Source organism: Garra rufa, chromosome 24, assembly GCF_049309525.1.
Source record: "Garra rufa chromosome 24, GarRuf1.0, whole genome shotgun sequence".
NCBI lineage: Eukaryota > Metazoa > Chordata > Actinopteri > Cypriniformes > Cyprinidae > Garra > Garra rufa.
In genome coordinates this window covers 17,788,506-17,808,724 of record NC_133384.1, presented here as the reverse complement: position 1 = coordinate 17,808,724, position 20,219 = coordinate 17,788,506, and the positions used below count along the sequence as shown (strand labels likewise).

General features: G+C 37.0%; 1 protein-coding gene across 4 annotated transcripts in view; it reads right to left on the bottom strand.

Moving 5' to 3' along the window:
• The window catches only part of mllt10 (MLLT10 histone lysine methyltransferase DOT1L cofactor), a 67,121-nt gene that overhangs the window by 11,211 nt on the left and 35,691 nt on the right, over nt 1-20,219 (bottom strand). For all 4 annotated transcript variants that reach the window (XM_073830522.1, XM_073830524.1, XM_073830523.1 and 1 more), the window contains 3 exons: nt 13,743-13,915; nt 3,385-3,499; nt 186-258 (listed from right to left, as the gene is read on the bottom strand). In XM_073830522.1, coding sequence (XP_073686623.1) covers nt 186-258; nt 3,385-3,499; nt 13,743-13,915 — 361 coding nt within the window. The remainder of the gene's footprint in view (nt 1-185; nt 259-3,384; nt 3,500-13,742; nt 13,916-20,219) is intronic.

Sequence of the window (20,219 nt, the reverse complement as noted above, 5' to 3'; positions counted from 1 at the left end):
TGTAACTGCGATATGGACAACAGCTGAGTGCTTGAAATGCCTGCTGTTCGGAAGGTGAGCGCGCAAGGGAGGAAACGGAGTGAGTGAATGAGTGTGTTCTGTGGGGGAGGGAGGAAGGGAGGGCAAGCAAAATCTCGGAGCCTGGAGGAGGGGAAGTCTAGCTCTGGAATGTAAATAGGACTTACCGAGGGGAGAGGTTTGTCTTTGGTGAGTTTCCTCTTCTGGAGAAGCCGAGAGCTCCATCTCCCAGCTCCTGATCTGAAAGGTAAACAGAAAGCAGTCGATAAGGAGCCGGCGTGAAGACGTGGGCGTTGGAGGAGCATGGGAAATGCAGGGACGGCCGGCTCGATCCGAAGTGAGCCTGGTAGCCATTAGATCTTCCTCACAGAAATCCATCTAGGGGCGGCAGAGTGGTCTCTCTGGCGGCTCAGCTTGCACACTGACACCACCGAGTGTGTCACTGAGTCACCTCTCTCTCGCCCCCCCTCCCTCTAGCTCTTTCTTCCCCGTGGAGGCTCCCATCACCCTGCCTGCAGGCCCCATGCCAGACACTGCTTTTCATTTTCTGCAGTGAAAGTAATGAATCACATATGTGCCTCGCCAAGCACAGCCCCCACCTCCCTTCTTTCTCTCTTTTTTTTTTATCTCCCCACCCCCCTCTAGTCACAGTTAGCCAATCCCATTTTTCTCTTCCTCCCTGCTTCGTTCCCCTCCTTCTTTTCCTTTTTCACCTCGTCTTGTTCTTTTTAACACTTTCCAGCCCACTACCACCTCGAGCGCAGGCTGGCTCCAGTGGGGGTGTGGGCACATCAGTACGAGCCGCCCAAGGTCTGGTCTGACTTATTATGGTGCTGACCTCTTGCCTGACCCTGGATCAGCCCCAGGGCTGCAGTGCAGACTGGACCTGGAAGCATCGGGTATCACTTTACCAAAAAAAAAAAAAAAAAGGTAAAAAAGTCGAACAGGAATTGAACGAAACAGTGGAAACCTATGAGGAGCAACAGGTGACCAGTGTTGAGAGAAAAGCACAAGTACTTTGCCAAAGTAAGCAAAAGTCTTGTGTCACAGCGTCACTGATCCTATTATGCATTTTTAGACTAGGGTTTTTTTTATTGACCAATGGCAATATCTTGATAACAGGGTGGCCAGGTTGCTGGATATTTATAAAATATGCATTAAAATGCACTAAAAATAAAATAAATCTGTGTACTATTACTATTAATTAATTAATAAAAATTAAATAAAAATTAATTTAAAAAGATTTTGATTTAGCAAATATTTTTTTTTACATTTATAAATTACCATTTTTTGAACAGTAAGATTTTTAATGTTTTTATTTGATCTAAAGTACAGCAAAACCAGTAAAAAATTTTTTAATATTTTTGCTATTTAAAATAACGGTTTTCTATTTGAATATATTTTAAAATGTAATTTATTCCTGTGATTTCAAAGCTGAATTTTTAGCATGGTCCTCCAGAACACACGATCATTCAGAAATCATTCTAATATTCTGATTTGCTGCTCAAAAAACATTTATTATTATTATTTGTTGAAAACAGATGAGTACAACTTTTTCAGGTTTCTTTAATCAATTAAAAGTTGAGAAATACAGCATTTATCTGGAATAGAAATCTTTTGTAATATTATAAATGTCTTTATTATCATTTTAGATAAATTTAAAGTATCTTTGCTAAATCAAAATACTAATTTCTATAATAAGTTTTTTTTATTTTAGATAAATTCTTATCTTTGGATCTTTCTATTCAAAGAATCCTAAAAAAACATTTACTCACTTGTTTTAAATATTGATAATAATAAAAATGTTTCTTGAACAGCCAATCAGCATATTAGAATGATTTTTGAAAAATCATGTGACACTGAAGACTGGAGTAATGATGCCGAAAACAGGAATAAATTACATTTTAAAATGTATTCAAATAGAATTTTAAATAATTTTCAAATTTTACCATTTAAAATAACAGTTTTTGGCAGTAATTTTAATCAAATAAATGCAGGATTAGTGAGAAGTGACTTTAAAAAAAAATACAGTAAAACTAGTATTATAATAAATAATTATGATTATTTAAAACCTAAAATGAATTTTAAAATATTTTAAAATGCTATTTATTTCTGCGATGACAGAGATTAATTTTCAGCAGCCATTACTACAGTCTTCAGCGTCACATGACCCTTCAGAAATCATTCCAGTATGCTGATTTGGCGCTAAAGAAACATTTCTAATTTTTTTATTTATGTTGAAAACATTTATGCTTATAGATTTTTTGGAAACTGATTTTTTTTTTCTCCAAGATTCTTTGATGAATATAAAGTATAAGTAAGCAACATTAATTTTAAATAATTTAAAAAACAATTAACATTTATAAATGTCTTTACTGTCTCTTTTGATCAACTCAATGTATCCTTGCTAAATAAAAGTATTAAATTCTTAAAAAAAAAAAAAAAAAAAAAAAAAGACTTACTTACTGAAACAAATATATATATATATATTTATATATTTATATATTTATATATTTATATATTTATATATATATATATATATATATATATATATATATATATATATATATATATATATATATATATATATATATATATATATATATATATATATATATATATAAAAAATAAGATCTATGTGCTGCACTGTAAACTAATGCCAGACAAGAGCTGGGCTTATGCTAAGAGCAAGCAAGCTTTCTAGTCTCGAGCGGTGGTCTCTTTAAGGACGGGTGTTCTTCCTCCTATTGTTAGTCAAATGACCCCCTGACCTCTGTTTGAGGAGGAGGGCATGACTGATCCATTATTCCTCAAAGGCTGTGCTCCCCTTTTTTCCTCTCCCTCTCTTGCTTTCAACTGGTCCCCAAGCCCAACCCCCACGGCAGGGTCCTGCAAGCCCATTCGCTCATGCCTGAGACCGCCAGGGTTTAGGCAGGGTCCAGGGAAAGTGTTGAGTGGTCCGGGACAGAGGGAAGAAGGAGGGAGAGGCTGAGTGTAAGGTAAGCCTGCCTCCTAAACCCAGGGCAATCCCCTCTGTGTCATCACTGCGGTCATTGTGCAGATTAATGAAATGTTTGAGTGGTAGCATGCTTCATTTAACAGGTATGCACACTTTCAGCTTTCTGTCCCGGGGAGTTTTGTTCTCTGCCTCTCCCTCTCTCTGCGACCTAAGGAGGTTAGGAGGGGGGGACACAGCTGACCACACATTCCATATGCACAGGCGAGCGGAGAAAGAATGGGAGGATGAGGAGAAGAAATGGGAGAAGAGAGCGCAGGAAGCAGGAGGAAAGGATTTGAGAAGGTAATCCTGTGCCAGTGGGAGGTACCGGCTCAAGATCAGCGTGGTTTCTCATCTGCGTGTCTCACCTGCCGGGGAGCCCTCGGACTGGGCAATCAGTGCAGCCATTGCGGAATTCGGATTCAGCCTGTTTCCGAACATATGGGATGGCGCCAGGTTAAAGGATCCCGGTAGTGAGTTTGACTGTGGAAGAAACACAAGAAAGAGAGTTAGACTATGAAACACTGAGCGCAAGTATGTGTCTCTGCATGTGTAGATATAAATGTGCACGAGAGCATTGGGCCAAAGAGCTGGATGATAAAACACCATGTCAGCTGTATTTCCTGTGAGCCAGGAGAATTGGCTGAGCCTGCAACAGCAGATCCACAGCCCTGAACAACACACAGACCATGTGCTTCTGCAGCTAATTATTTAATCCAATTAGGCCATTTCCCTAATAATGGTTGGGGATTGGTTGCGGTGCTGCTTCTGAGGTAGCAGCATATGTGCAACAACAAACTTGGTGCATGGCGGAAACCACACAAACGCACACATGATTTGCACTTAAATAACACTTTTGCAGCGGAGCAATGTTGTAACTAGCAGGGAACGGATGTGAAAATAGAATACGTTTTACTCAGATTTTACATTAATATCCATGTTTTCCTTCCTGTAAGATTTTATGTACGTTTTATGGGTCTGGCTTCCGGTCTCATCCGCATCCAGCTATTTTTAGCTGTATAAAACAGCTTGTTTTGGTGCTTGATTTTGCAAATTGGTGAGTCTTACCATATTATTTTAATGTATTGTTTTATGAGCACACTGGTTTGTAGTGCAAACAGTTTTATCGTTTCCTGCACATTGTTATTCTTCTCGTTATTTACTCTATAGCGGCTAATAAACCGGAAAAAGTAAAAGGTGGATAGATGATTACTCATATTTATTCCAATTTACAAACTAAGCTACTATTCAGCAAAGATGCAGTATATTGATCAAAAGTGACTGTAAAAATGTATTCATTAGAGAAGATTTCTGTTTCAAATAAATGCTGTTCTTTTAAACTTTCTATTCATCAAAAAAAAAAAATTGATTAAGCAGCATAATCACAAACACATAAACACCAAATCAGCATAATAAAATGATTTCTGAAAGATCATGTGACGCTACAGCTTTGCCATCACCGGAATAAATTAAAATTAAAATATATCAATAATAAAAATCAACAACAGTCAAGTTAAATTGCATTAATATTGCACACCATTACGGTTTTTACTGTATTTTCCATTAAATAAATATAGCCTTGGACCTTTTTATAAAAAAAAAAAAAAAAAAAAAAAAAAAAAAAAATTGCATACAGTCATACACTTAATACAACTCATCGTAAACATTCAAGCCTTTTACTTAATGCTTATTTTCATGAAATCAATAAATTCTTTCCTTTTCCTTTGTTCTCTTTATCTACATCAAGGCCTTACCTGATCTGAACAGGAAATAACACCAGCTAAAATTACAATGTACTGGATTTCTTGCTGTTACTGTAGAATAATGTCTTTGTCTAACCTAAGGATTTCCATATCAAATAAATGCTGTTCTTTAGAACTTTCTATTCATTAAAACATCTTCTGCAAATCCATTAAGCAGCATAATTGTTCAAATTAGTTTGATAAACACCAAATATGCAAAATAAACTGACTTCTGAAGAATCATGTGAAATAAATTAAAATATATTAAAAAAAACAAAAAAAAAAACAGCTAAGTTAAACTGCAATAATATTGCACAATATTACAGTTTTTACTGTATTTTCCATCAAATATATATAGCCTTGAACCTTTTTATTAAAAAAAAAAAAGCAGCATACAGTTATGCACTTCATACAACTCATCGTAAACATGATTCAGGCCCTGATCTGAACAGGAAATAACACTAGCTAAGATTACAATGTACTGGATTATCCATTAAGCAGCATAATTGTTCAAATTAGTTTCTTAAACACCAAATACACATAATAAAATGACTTCTAAAGGATAACGTGACACTAAAGCTTTGCCACCACCAGAAATAAATTAAAATTGAAAATATATTATAAATAAAAAACAGCTAATTTAAATTATAATAATATTTTACAATATTATTGTTTTTACTGTATTTTCCATCAAATGATTATAGCCTTGGACCTTTTTATTAAAACAAAATGCATACAGTTTGTACAACTCATCCTAAATATTCAGTCCTTTTACTCAATGCTTATTTTCATCAAATCAATAAATTCTTTCCTTTTCCTTTGCTCGCTTTATCTAAATCAAGGCCTTACCTGATTTGAACAGGAAATAACGCTAGCTGAAATTACTATGTATTGGATTTCTTGCTGTTTTCTATAGAATGTCTTTATGTCTAACTTAAGGATTTTTGACCATGTCAGACTAAAACATATTTGGTGGAAATCACTCCTTTATATGACAAGTGAATAGACAACCATACAATGCCAACGTTGAAACCAACCTTGAAAACATGCTTCTTTTATGGATCTTCGACAAAGAACTAAAGGATGTAAAAATGTGATTTATGGCCCTAAGACATGGAGCAAAAGGTACGTCCTAAACATGACACTGAATGTGAACTATATTAAACATTATTTCATACTAAAGCCTTTTTTTTTTTTTGAAAAGTCTACTAAAAAAATTAAAAAGTAATATCCTACATTCCCCAAGCCCCTCACGGCCCCGCAGGCCCTCCCCATTCCTCAGACTCCTCTTTCAGGCCGTGTGGAGAGAGGAGGGAGCATGACCAGTATGAAGAGAGCCCCTCATCCCACTACACAGCTCTCTGTCCAGCCTGTCAGCCCTCATCCCGTCAGAGAGCTGGCTCAATGCGCCCGCACGGGGAAATGAGGGACAGCCGGATTGTTTGAGGCTTAGGGCTCTCAGCACCATTGTGGAGGTTAACGAAGAGTGGGACAGAGGTGGGCCTAGGGGGTGTGCGTTAAGGTCGAAGGTCACCTCTGTCCTGCTTGCAACCACTGATTTTTTTTCGTCCAACCATTCTTCAATCCACAAAAGGAGAGTTAGAGATGGAGAAGAAGAATTTTAAAAATTGCCTCATCTCAGAGACAGTCATGCTGACGGAAGATAATTGTTCGCACAGATTATATTGATTGAAAAAAATTATATTCCTTAAAAACATTGATCCATTAAAACACACTGATCTACTAACTACAACCTAGTAAAGAAAAAAAGCTCATTGTATTAACTCTCTTATGCCACAAAGCTTAGGACTAATGGGGGATATTTGCAAGCGTGCGTTAGGAGGGGTTGGACCGCCGGGAGCCCTGCAGCATTAAGGCCATCAGTGGGTCTACTTCATCTCCTAATGTAAGGCCACCCTGCCTGCAGAGAGGGCAGATCTGCACAAACAAAGCCCTGTTGCCTGGAAACGACCGGTTGCTACAGCAGCGCAAGTCAAGACAAAGATGCTCAGGAGAGCGGCAGAGACGGTGCTCAGTCTCTAGTGCGCTTCCAAAGGGCCCATTTGGAGCTGCGCTGGGAGCCTGTAAGAATGACTTGACTTTATTATTGTCATCTGAACACATGCGGTAGTACGTGCATGTGCGGGAGCGGTTCTAAAGTCACTGATTCATGAAGGTATTTATTCACATTGTACATTTATTCACTATTTCCAATAAATGCTGTTCCTGCATACTTCAAATAATCCGGAAAAATGCATCACAGTGTAAAAAAAAAAAACATTAAGCAGCAAAAACTTCTTAACATTGATAAGAAATGTTCCTTGAGCACAAAATCAGCATATTAGAATGATTTCTAAGGGATCATGTGACGCTGAAGACTGGAGTAATGATGCTGAAAATTAAGCTTTGATCACAGGAATAAATTACATTTCGAAATATCTAATAAAAAAAAGAAAAAACAACACTTACCAACCTCAAACTATACATACAGTGCAGAGCGTAAATGAGTACAGCCCCTCTTAATATATATAAAAGATGTATTTTCTTAATGATCACTAATATAATTCATGGAAAGATGGCAATATTTAAATGTATTAAACATATACTTAATAAAAACAACAAAATATATGCCGATATTTCCTGTAATATAAGTAAATTAGCCAATTTTGTTTAAATAATGGGTTGCAGAAATGAGTACACCCTAGGGGTGGGCGATATGACCTAAAATTAATATCGCGGTATTTTTCATCTTTTGAACGGTGACGGTATAATATCACGGTATTACTTTTTTTGGTACATTTTGGGAGGAGTAGCCTGTCCTGTCCCTTTAGTATGTGAATAAAGTTAATATTTTTATAATATAATAAGTAAATGGTAGGTATCCTTATCAAAAAGAGACATGGGAGAGTATGCATCCTTAACATATTTATTTAGCAAAAAACCTAAAGATCTTACTTAACAGTGTACAACAAAAAAAAATTTTTTTATTGAAATTAAATTTCTGCAATATTTAAAACCTTCAAATAACTGGGGGAAATCAACCCATGGCAACAGTTTAAAAGTATACCAATTCTGTGGGGAAAAACGCGTACTTGGCAACCCTGCTTCCAACACGAGCTGCTGGAGTTAATGTCATTGCACACATGAGTACCAAATTTTCGTCCGAGATTTTTGCACGTTAAAAAAAATACAGGTTATGTTAATCGAGTTTACACACTGCCTCTAAAACTTTCGTCCGTCATAAAAAAATCGGATCGTGTTTGATTTTCTGCATTTTCGCATCCATAATAAGCATTTTGATAAGGATGGCGAATATGAAAACTAAAAAAAAAACGCATACGAAAATCGGACTCAGTGTACAATGACCTTTAGATTTGAATGATCGCGGGTCGAAAGTAAAGAGAGATGACAAACATAGACTGGAGGATTTGCTGCAATCTTGTACTCACTGACAAATATCTATTAACGTTATAAGATGTGCTGCTCCCTTTACACAGAGTGTGCTTTATCGCAAAATCGAAAGTAAAGGTAAACAGGCCGGTCGCGTTCGCCTCGCGCCCGCTCAATGTGTGATCCGCTGTGTAAATCCCGGTTGTCCCGATTGCCACTCCGCCCCTGGTATAGGCTACAGGCCCGACCTTTCTTCAGGGTGTTTCACCAGTCGTTTAATGGCCACTCCCCTTTTACCTACCACCTGCAAAGCTGATACGAATATGCTTTACTTTTTTATTTACAACAAGATATATAGTATAAGGACAGGTATTCAGACCACAACTGAACGTTTGAAGAAAATTTAATGCCTTATTATTTAGAATTAGCTATTATTGATGTAAATGCAGCCGTTCGAGGCACATAATTGATTTATTACGGTATTGACGGTATTAGAAAATTTATGTCGTGGCGCAATGTCACACCGGTGCTGACTATGACACCGGTGTACCGCCCACCCCTAGTGCACCCTATATGTAATTCAGCAAATGTATAATATTCTAGAACAATATGTCCTCCAGAACATTAAGTATACTGCTCTGACCCTTCTTGGCACTGAGTGTACAAGTTCATGGCAAATTTTCACATCTGTCCTGTTTAACTCCTGGAGGACGACCTCCTTAAATGCCCTGGTCTTTAATGGGGAGTTTTGCTCAGCTCGTCTCTACAGAACCCCCCACAGCTGCTCAAGAGTGTTAATACTGAGTGAAATACATGTCCACTAAAGGATTTTCACCTTGGGAGATTAAATATCCTCATTCTCATGCTGAAAAAATGCCCAATAATGCACGGAATGAGGGGAGGGTAGCATCTGCAGTTTGAGTTTTTTGTATTACATCACACAGTAGTGTGTGAACTGATGACAGCACTGATAAAGCACAGCTCCCTCACACCTTCAGCACTCATACATCCCTGTAGAAGATCTTTACTACCATTGAACGTCACTGTAGGTACCAGGCACTTCTCGCTGTACTCCTCCTGTAGCAACACCAGAACATTTTGGATGCTTTTGGATCTGAAATGATTGACTTGGTCCCTTGACACCAGAGTATGGATTCCCAGAAGTCTGTATTTTGTAAATATGGGCCTTGGAAGAGGTTAAATGAGTTTACTGTGCTTTGGCTACAGTAGGTAATTCTAGTGGTGACAATAACCATGCATGCCACTTCTGCAGGCTGCTTCGTACTCTGTGAGATAAAGTGTCACTCTTTTCATAGCTTTTGCCGGCTCTGATACTCTTACATGGTATTTCTCCGCCTCGTTTTGTAGCAAAAATTCACTCATCAATCATTAAATGACAACTTAAAGTGAAGACCTGGTTATTTCAGGAGCCTTGTCACAAGGCCATTGTTTTTGAATGTCAGTGCTACTTCTGCTCTATTTTCACACTTAAAACAATAATTTGGTATTCCTCTTGTATCACTGTCCTCTTTTCTGCTAAGAAATAAGTCACCTGGCAGTTCTCTCCCAAGTGGTTTCATTGTTGACAGCATTAAGTCTGTGTATGATTCAGTAGGCTATACAACGCCTTTAACTGTCAGGAATTTACTTTTTTAGTTTTATTTAGTAACTTTCAGGAGGGTGTACTCATTTTTGCAACACACCATTTTATCACTTTGACAAGAAAATCTTAATTTGCTAAATAATTTTGACATTCTTCTTTGGTAATTGATCAAGCAGGCCTGTTGGAACATTATATCTCCAAAGAATCCTAATATGTCTTTCAAGTGAAGAGTAATTGCTCAATTTGTTAAGTTTTAGAGAGGGTGTACTCATTTATGCTGTGCACTGTATATACTACCAGCCAATAGTTTTTTAACAGTAACATTTGTAATGTTTTTTAAAGAAGTCTCTTTTGCTCACCAAGCCTGCATTTATTTGATTTAAAGTACAGCAAAAACAGTCAAAATTTGAAATATTTTTACTATTTAAAATAACTGTTTTCTATTTGAATATATATAAAAATGTAATTTATTCCTGTGATTTCAAAGCTGAATTTTTATCATCATTACTCCAGTCACATGATCCTTCAGAAATCATTCTAATATGCTGATTGGCTGCTCAAAAAAAACCCATTATTATTATGGTAAAAACAGCTGAGTAGAATTTTTGTCAGGTTTCTTTGATGAATAGAAATTTATTTACAGCATTTCCCTGAAATAGAACTTTTTTTTGCAACATTATAAAATGTCTTTATCATCACTTTTAATCAATTTAAAGCATCCTTGGTATATAAAAGTTTAATTTCTATGATTTCTTTCCCAAAATATAAAAATAAAAATTATACTGACTATAATGATACAAAAGCTGAGAATCCTGAAAAAAAGTATTCAACAGTTTTTAATATTGATAAAAATAACAAATACAGCAACAGCAATCAGCATATCAGAATGATTTCTGAAGGATCATGGGACACTGAAAACTGGAGTAATGATGCTGAAAATGTAGCTTTAAAACACAGGAATAAGTTACATTTTAAAATATATTCAAATAGAAAGCAGTTATTTTAAATAGTAAAAAAAAAATTCACAATTTTACTGCTTTTGCTGTATTTTGGATCAAATAAATGCAGGCTTGGTGAGCAGAAGAGACTTCTTTAAAAAAACATTAAAAATCTCATTGTCCAAAAACATTTGGCTGGTAGTATATATGTATAGTTTGAGGTTGGTAAGATTTTTTTTTTAGATATTTTAAAATGTAATTTATTCCTGTGATCAAAGCTTTTGTACCATTATAAATGTCTTCATCACCACTTTCGATCAATTTAAAGCATCCTTGCTATATAAAAGTAATAATTATAGAAATTTATTTTCCAAAAACAATTATACAGACTGCAAGCTTTTTTTTGGTATAGGGTATAATGTTACAAAAGCTTTTTATTTCAGATAAATGCTGATCTTTGGATCTTTCTATTCATCGAAGAAAAATGTATTCAACAGTTTTTAATATTGATAATAATAACAAAAGTTTCTTGAACAGCAAATCAGCATATTAGAAAGAGTGGAGTAATGATGCCAAAAATTTAGCTTTGAGCACAGGAATAAATTACAGTAAAAAAGCTATTATTTTAAATAGTAAAAATATTGCAAAATTGTATTATTTTTGCTGTGCTTTGGATCAAATAAATGCAGGCTTGGTAAGCAGAAGAGACTTTTTTTTTTAAAAAAACATTAAAAATCTTACTGTTCAAAACCTTTTGACTGGTAGTGTATATTACTGATTCAAAGCAATAAAACATAGGAAATATAAAGCAATTACGGCACTTTTCTCACATTGTCGATCTGTTTATTTGACCACACATACTGCTCTGACTAGCTAATGCAAACACAATTGAAACACCCTGACGTTCATCCGTTAAGACCATATATTTAAGCAGCCTAGTCATAAATACCCTAAATGACTCAAAACACTGTCTTTCACAAGATGAAAAATGAAGTCTGATGTGACAAACTTTACTTCTCACACTGACATGTTATGTACCACTATGGCCCCAAGACGGCCTCCCTCATACTGTTAATACCCTGCTGCAATTATATAAATATTGCATTAGCACAAACCCTGGCACTTGCGAAGCAAATTCATTTGTTCTGCAGAAAGAAAGAAAAAATCCTGTCACGAAGAAAAATACGAGTTACTTAATACATAAATAGCTGCACCCAACGTTTACATCTGAGCCTTTTAGGAGTTAATTACTATTTGTGCATTGAACATGCTCAAACAGCATTTATCTTGATAAAACTGGAGCAAATTAGCACACAGTACAAAGAAGATGAGTATAATTCTATTTAATTGGTTAATTTTGTGAGAGATGATGTATAAAGGATATGTGTGAGCTGAAAGCTCTGCGCGATTAGCACTACAATTTTTCTTCGCAGATGTTGCTTTTTTTTTTTTTATAAAATCTAGGAATGGATTGTTTTTTCTTTCAGATATGGGCCATTCTACAAAATTGGTTCAAAGTCAGAGATGGAAATGTCTTGAAAAAATTTGTATGTATGCAAATTGTATAATATCAAAGATACACAAAACATCCCATGTTTCAGTTGAGACAGTAATGCTTTGATAGCGATCACATCCCATTACAGAATTTTAACATACTAAAATACAAATTTTTTTTAGCAAACTGTACCAAAATTTTGTTCATTTCCCCCCAAAATAAGGATTGTGCGTTTCCTTTTGTCAAGAAAGAATGACTACATGATTTGGTTGTGACTGTTTTGTTTCAGTAGTGACAATTTTGGGGAACAACACCCAAAAGAAACCAATGAAGTCACTACCGAAACGCCACCAAATGTTTCAGTAGTGACAATTTATTATTTATAAGTTCAAAATTTAAAAGACGCTAATCAACACATGGTTAGCTAGCATAGTTCTGAACACTTGTACACACACAAAAAAAGATTTGAATACTTAAATGCTTTTTAAATATGTTTTCTGGTTGTGGGACAGCAGTTTGCACCAATTCTGTAGAATAGCCCATATACATGACTGTTATAATGTTTGGTGTTGGTAAGATTTTTAAATGTTTTTTAAAACAAAGGTTGATCACCAAGACTGCATTTATTTAATAAAAACACAAAAACAATATTTTGAAATATTACAATTTTAAATTATTTACTCGGATGACAAAGCTGAATTTTTTAGCAGATATTTGTCCAGTCTTCAGTGTCATATGATCCTTCAGAAATCATTCTAATATGCTGATTTGCTGCTCAAGAAAACAATTCTTTTTAATGTTTAAAACAGTTGGATTCTTTGCGGAACAGAAAGTTCAAATAAACAGCATATATTTGAAACTAATTTTTACAAGTCTTTACTGTCACTTTTGACCAATTTAATGCATCACTGGTCAATAGAACTATTCCTTTCTTTACAAAAAAATCCTACTGACCTCAAACCATTGAAATGTGTTATATAAGCAACTGAAACTCTTAATTTTGATTTTTTTTTTTTCTGGAGTCACATTTTAATGATTACAATAATTTAAATCTTTCTTATTCTTATGTGACCTAAGACCACAAAATCAGTCATAAGGGTCCATTTTTGGAAATTGCGAATTATACATCACCTTGTTAGGATAGGACAATATTTGGTTAAGATACAACTATTTGAATATCTGGAATCTGAGAATGCAAAAAAAATCTAAATATTGAAAGAATCACCTTTAAAGTTGTCCAGATTAAGTTATTAGCAATGCATATTACAAATAAAAATTAAGCTTTGATATATTTACAGTAGGAAATTTACAAAATATCCTCATGGAACATGATCTTTACTTATCCTTATGATTTTTGGCATAAAAGAAAAATCTATCATTTTGACCTACAATTGTTACAAATATACCTGTGCTACTTAAGATTGGTTTTGTGGTCCAGGGTCACATGTTCATTTGGCCATTTCACCAAAACCAAATCAAATCTGTATTGAAATAATCAAACAAGCATATACAGAGTAAGCACTGAGCATGGATGCATAATAAGGTATTAAACACTCACATGTGTGGATGAGGTGCTGGTGAACGGGGCGGTCGGGGGCAGTGAGGTGAGAGTGGGCATGGAAGTGACCACTGACTGATGAGCGGGCAATTCGGAGTTAGATCCGGACAGAGACACTCCAAACACCGCACTAGGCAATGGGCAGGCTACATCAGTACTGCTGGGGTACGAACCTGCAAAAAGACCGCAATTACAGCAAATGATTAAAGGAAAACAGCACATTTTCCCTGATAATCACCAAGCCAAACATTCTCTTTTGATTCCCACCGAGTCAAAAATAACATTGTCTTGTTTATCAGCAGGAGATCTGGCATAGCAACTGGGGGATGTGAAACAAATCAACGCAGGTTATGACCTGTAATCTAGTGGTAAAAGCAAAGTTTTAATAGCTGGAAGGGCAACCTCTGTCCTCCAATATACCTTCACTGGTTATCCATCTATCTTTCCCGTTGCCCCTGAGATGAACTTTGTGGACTTTGAATGGCCTGTCTGACCAGGCCCTCATCACAGCAGACATCGAGAAGCGAGCACAAAGCATTTCGGAGTCCTCTCAACATGCACTCTGCACCGGCCTCCCGGTGACCCAGAAAACCGTTCCCTGAATCTGACGACTCACTAGTTCTTCTGTAAAAATGACTGAGGGCTTTTCAGGCGGGGCTGAGGAGGAGTGCGGCCCATTCATATTTATGCGCCGGTTCGTGACATGCACGCTGTTTGTTGTTGCTGTTGTTTTATTGATTTTTTCCCCCCTTTTCTCTCTCCCTCCTCCCCTATAACCATCTCAAATAAACCCAGCTGATGGCCCAGGCTGACCCATTGCAGGAACGAGAGAGGCCCCCTTGCCACACAAAGGAATGAATGGCTCGCGGCAGTCTACATTCACTAGTGAAACAAGGAAACATTGTTGGGCGGAGAAGTACCACGTGAAGCATTTACAGTACCAAGCTCCGAACTCCCAACATATGAAATAGAGAAAGGAAGCTTAGACATCACCATGTCACGGTATTCCATTTAATCCCAATTTGTGTTTTGTGAATACCAACGGCTAACTAGCCTCATTAATGATTAGATTAATCTTTAAATCATGGTGTTGATCTGGTAATCTGGTTAATAATTAACATTTCAGAAAAGGTCAACCAACGGAGCATTTGATTAGAGGTTACAAGACATGAGCGACCAAACAAAGCAAGGACAAAGATCCTGTTATCTGGTGCTGATCGAACGGGCCCGATCGATCAGGACTTAACATCTCCTCCTGAAACCCCTCTTATCAAATCAGGGGAAGAGAGGGGAAATTTCAAATTAGATTAGCCAGCATTTCAAGTCAAACCCCTGTCTCCTCTCTCAGCAGAAAATCCATGTGAGTTCAGAGGGAGGTTAATGACGAGGCTCAGAACCTGATAAGGATCCTCGGCACTTTCCTTACGGACGACGAGAAGAAAGCAGGCACTGATTCGAGGTATTGTTGCACGCCGGCAGAACATATTTAGGCCTTTGACGTGGCAGATGTTTTTAATTTAAACGTGGTATCTTGAGCAGTGATCGATGTCTTGAAGTGTTTCGCGTTGGGTTACTTGCTTTAAGATATGTTGTATCACAAGCGAACAGTCGGGCTTGACATTTCTAAGGCGAGCCGATTGAAAGCAAGGATAAATTACAGCGCATGGCTGCAGTTAATGCAGCAAATGCATGCATTGCTCGTGAATGTTTATTTGAATAAACAGTCTAAAATTCTGCCATTATTTGTATCAGGTTGTTCCAAACCTACAGTTGAAATCAAAAGTTTACATACACCTTGCAGAATCTGCAAAATGTTAATTATTTAACCAAAATAAGAGGGATCACACAAAATGCATGTTATTTTTTTTTTTATTAAGTACTCACTTGAATAAGATATTTCACAAAATAAACATTTACATATAGTTCACAAGAGAAAACAATAGTTGAATTCACAAAAATGACCCTTTTTAAAAGTTTACATACGTGTTGTTACTTGAATGATCCACAGTGTTTTTTTGTTTGTTTTTTTGTGTTAGTTGTTCATGAGTCCTGAACAGTTAAACTGCACGCTGTGCTTCAGAAAAATCCTTAAGGTCCCACAAATTCTTTGGTTTTTCAGCATTTTTGTGTATTTGAACCCTTTCCAACAATGACTGTATGATTTTGAGATCCATTTTTCACACTGAGGACAACCGAAGAAGAAAGAAGAAAAAACTATTCATTAAGAGTCGGGGGGTGAAAACTTTTTGAATTTGAAGATCAGGGCAAATTTAACTTCTTTTGTCTTCTGGGAAACATGTAAGTATCTTCTGTAGCCTCAGAAGGGCAGTACTAAATGAAAAAAAAAAAAAAAAAAAAAAACATTTAGGCAAAATAAGAAAAATGTACATTTCTTCATTCTGTTCAAAAGTTTTCACCCTTGGCTTTTAATGCATTTTTTTTTCCTGGAGCATCAGTGAGCGTTTGAATGTATCTGTAAGGCCCCGTTTACACTGTCAGTTAAATGCGACCCAATTCCGATTTTTTGCTCATATGTGACAGATCGGATCTGTTCTATGACAGTGTAAACAGGCAAAAAACGCATGCATTCGGATATTTCGAGATCGGTTTCAGGCCTCATTCATGTGTGGAAATAAATCGGATATAAATCAGATATGTGTCAATGCGACTGTCATGTAAACAGGCAGATCGGATCTTCTGAGGCATTGCGTTCTGTGCGTCATTAAAAATGCTACAATTTGGTAACTCTCCGCGGTTTAATGACGTCTTATGTTACCCTTGCTGGCAAAATGAGTGTAAATACACACAGGATATTTTTAGGTACAGGCAAAATCGTGAAAAAGTGAAAAATGTCGGTTGAGGTTTTTTACAAAAATGAGTTTAATAAGCCCCCGTCTAGCGATCCCAACTGCTCCAAATAGTGATTAGACATTTAAAATTTTCTTTGTTTGTACAATTACTGAGAGGATTACCTTTTCTGTGCTCGCTTCTCGTGCTGACTGTCATCCAAAGTGTGCGCATAACGCACTTCAGACGTATTATTGTATGTTTTTAGCGAATATTTACATCTTAATCTAACCATAAAAGAAAAGAGAGAATCGCTCGCTGCACTTCCTTAAACTGCTTTTGCAATTTATTTCTAATAAACACATGGGTATTTTTTTTTGCACATGAATGCTTTTGTAAAATGATAAAGGTAATGATTTCTTTCTTTCTAGGCTATTTGTTATACTGTTTTTGTATCTGTTCTCATTTAAAATAGCAAATATAAAATAAAAAAATAGCTGCATTGTGATTATTAATATAGTAGCCTAATTATTAATAAGAAAAGAGCTGGAGGAAAACTGTAATCTTTCTCATAATCAACTTTGCTCAAACGGGTGTAGGGTAGTCCAACAAATCACGCATCATATTTTAAAAAATGAGTTTATTATGACTGGTTTGATCAGCACTGATCACGTATTATTCTCAGGAGGAGTGAAGCAGGTAAACGTTTAACAACGCATGCGCGATGTTTAAGATGGTATGGCAAGTGTAAACGCATCAATCAGATATAGGTCACAACTGAAAGAACGTGTAAACGGACAGCCCCAAAAAATCGGATATAGGCATCAAATCAGAATTGGGCATCAAGACCTGCAGTGTAAACGGGGCCTATGAGTTGCATATGAGTCCCTCAGTTCTCAGTGTGAAAAGATGGATCTCAAAATTATAGCCATTGTTGGCAAGGGTTCAAATGCACAAAAATGCTGAAAAACTTTGTGTTTGTGGGACTCGAAGGAAGTATTTGAAGAACAGCGGGCAGGGAAACTGTTCAGGACAAACAAGGAACTCATGAACAACTATCACTAAACAAACAAAAAAAAAAGCTGTGGATCATTCAGGTAACAACACAGTATTAAAGGGATAGTTCACCCAAAAATGAAAATTTGATGTTTATCTGCTTACCCCCAATGCATCCAAGATGTAGGTTACTTTGTTTCCTCATAAAAACACAAACGAAGATTTTTAACGAAAACCGGTGCAGTCTGCCAGCCTTATCATTGACCTGGATGGGCACCAGACCTTTAAAAGTAAACAAAAACATGCACAGACAAATCCAAATTACACCCCGCGGCTCGTGATGATACATTGATGTCTTAAGACACGAAACGATCGGTTTTTGTGAGAAACTGAACAGTATTTATATCATTTTTTACCTTTGATACACAGCCACGTCCATCTGTCATGTGCACGAGTTTGGCATCAGTCACGTCAAATGAGCACGCGCTCTGTCGTAGAATACGCAAACGCCGGAAGCGATCTGTCGCATGTATACGACACTCATTGTTTACACAGTGCACAGAGATTGTGTGTGTATAGCGGCTATTCAAAATGGTAATTACTTGCGCGTATCCTGATTGTTTAAACCGATTTAAAGCTAAAAGATTACGTTAGTTTGCGCAAACTCATCCGGGACTTTTCACTGATTTCCCCTTACGACGTTTGCGTATTCTACGCCAGAGCGCGTGCTAATGTGACGTGACCATGGACGTGACTGATGCACATGACAGATGGACGTGGCTGTGTATCTAAGGTAAAAAATGATATAAATACTGTTCAGTTTCTCACAAAAACCGATCGTTTCGTGTCTTAGGACATCAATGTATCATCACAAGCCATAGGGTGTAATTTGGATTTGTCTGTGCATGTTTTTGTTTACTTTTAAAGGTCTGGTGCCCATCCACTACCATGATAAGGCTGGCAGACTGCACCGGTTTTCGTTAAAAATCTTCGTTTGTGTTTTTCTGAGGAAACAAAGTAACCTACATCTTGGATGCATTGGGGGTAAGCAGATAAACATCAAATTTTCATTTTTGGGTGAACTATCCCTTTAAGAATCAGGGTCATTTTTATAAATTCAATTATTGTTTACATAGAGTTTACAAGAGTAAATATCTTACGTGAAATATCCTATTCCAGTTAGTACCAAATAAACAATAACATGCATTTTGTATGATCCTTCTTATTTTGGTAAAATAACATTTTGCAGATTCTGCAAGGTGTATGTAAGCTTTTGACTTCAACTGCATGTGACATTCTTCTGTGGAAAACAAAAAATATTCTGAAAAATGTCTCAATGTTTTATGTTCATATAAGTAAATGGGGTCCAAATGTTGACTTGTGTTCAAAAAGGAAAAGAAAATCATATGCATATACTGTAACACGTTTTTGCATTTAAAAATGCAAGACGCAAGGCATTGAAAGGGAAAATGCAATTTCTCGAGTTGAACTTATTTTAACTTAATTGTTAAGTGCTAGATTCTGTACATTCAAAAACAAAACAAAAGCAGCTGCGAAACCGCCTTTTGTGTGAACAGCCCTTAAGAGCTGGAATACACTATACAACTTTTTGACCCCGATTTGCAGTTAAGAGGAGTCAGCGCAAGTTGTAGAAACTCAGAGCCAGCATGCAGATATTGGGCAGTCAAAGTTGACATTTCACAGAAACATTGGTCATGAATCTCCTAGCAACAAGGCGCATGTTTCAGCACAAGTTTGTTGTGTTTGGAAGAGCTTCAAAGTCTGCTAGTGTGTGATCATTTAGTGCATAATGCCCAGTTTTACTCTGCAAACCTAGTGTTTTAAAATCTGTTCAGGATTTTGAAGTTGTACAGTCTTTACAATACATTGCGCTCATGTGTCTCACCAAGGTTTTCTTCCAATTTCAGATGAAAACCAACAAGAATCGTTCCCCCCACTCTCCAAATAACACCCTATAAAGTCCTACACCCGGCCGGAGCTGAGATGGATGTTTGCATTTAATAATAGCCCCCCTCTGCTCCCCCTGATAAACCAGCCATCCGTCAAAAAAAAAGAGCTGGGAGCCATTGAGGGAGGGTGAGACAGATAGATGAGGTGGAGCACTCCGCTGTAGCCCTGCATTAGCCATGGCTAAATATTTACAGTCCAGCCAAAGGCCAGGAACAGGTGAGGGCAGGGATGGGTGGGAGAACGAGCCCCAAACAAACACAAAAAACCCATATGGCCTTGAGAGAAGGGACAGGGCGATAGTGAGATGGTACATAGTAGGAATGATGGAGAAAAAGACACCAGAGTTTTCAAGTTCTAATCAGAAGGAAAAGAACTACAAAACAGCCGGATGGTTGCCAGGCAACAGGGCAGCGCCACAGATAAGGCCCCTTTAAACATTATAGCTGCCATGCGTACGCGGAGCACTTATGTCAATGGCGAGATTTAGCAGGTGAGAGAGAGAGGAAGTGCCTGCAAATGAGTGAGAAAGAACGGTGTGAGCGTGTATTTAGTCGTTCTGGCTCCAGCTCAGTGAGCGGGAAGGCCAGTAGGGGTCAGGGCATTTCTACACACTATCTCAAGCCGGCTCGCTCTAGATCCCGAGAGAAGACAACGTCAGGGAGGAACAAATAAAATTTTAACTAATTGCCTGTTACGGGCTCCTTCCCTCCTCCAGCTCCCTCG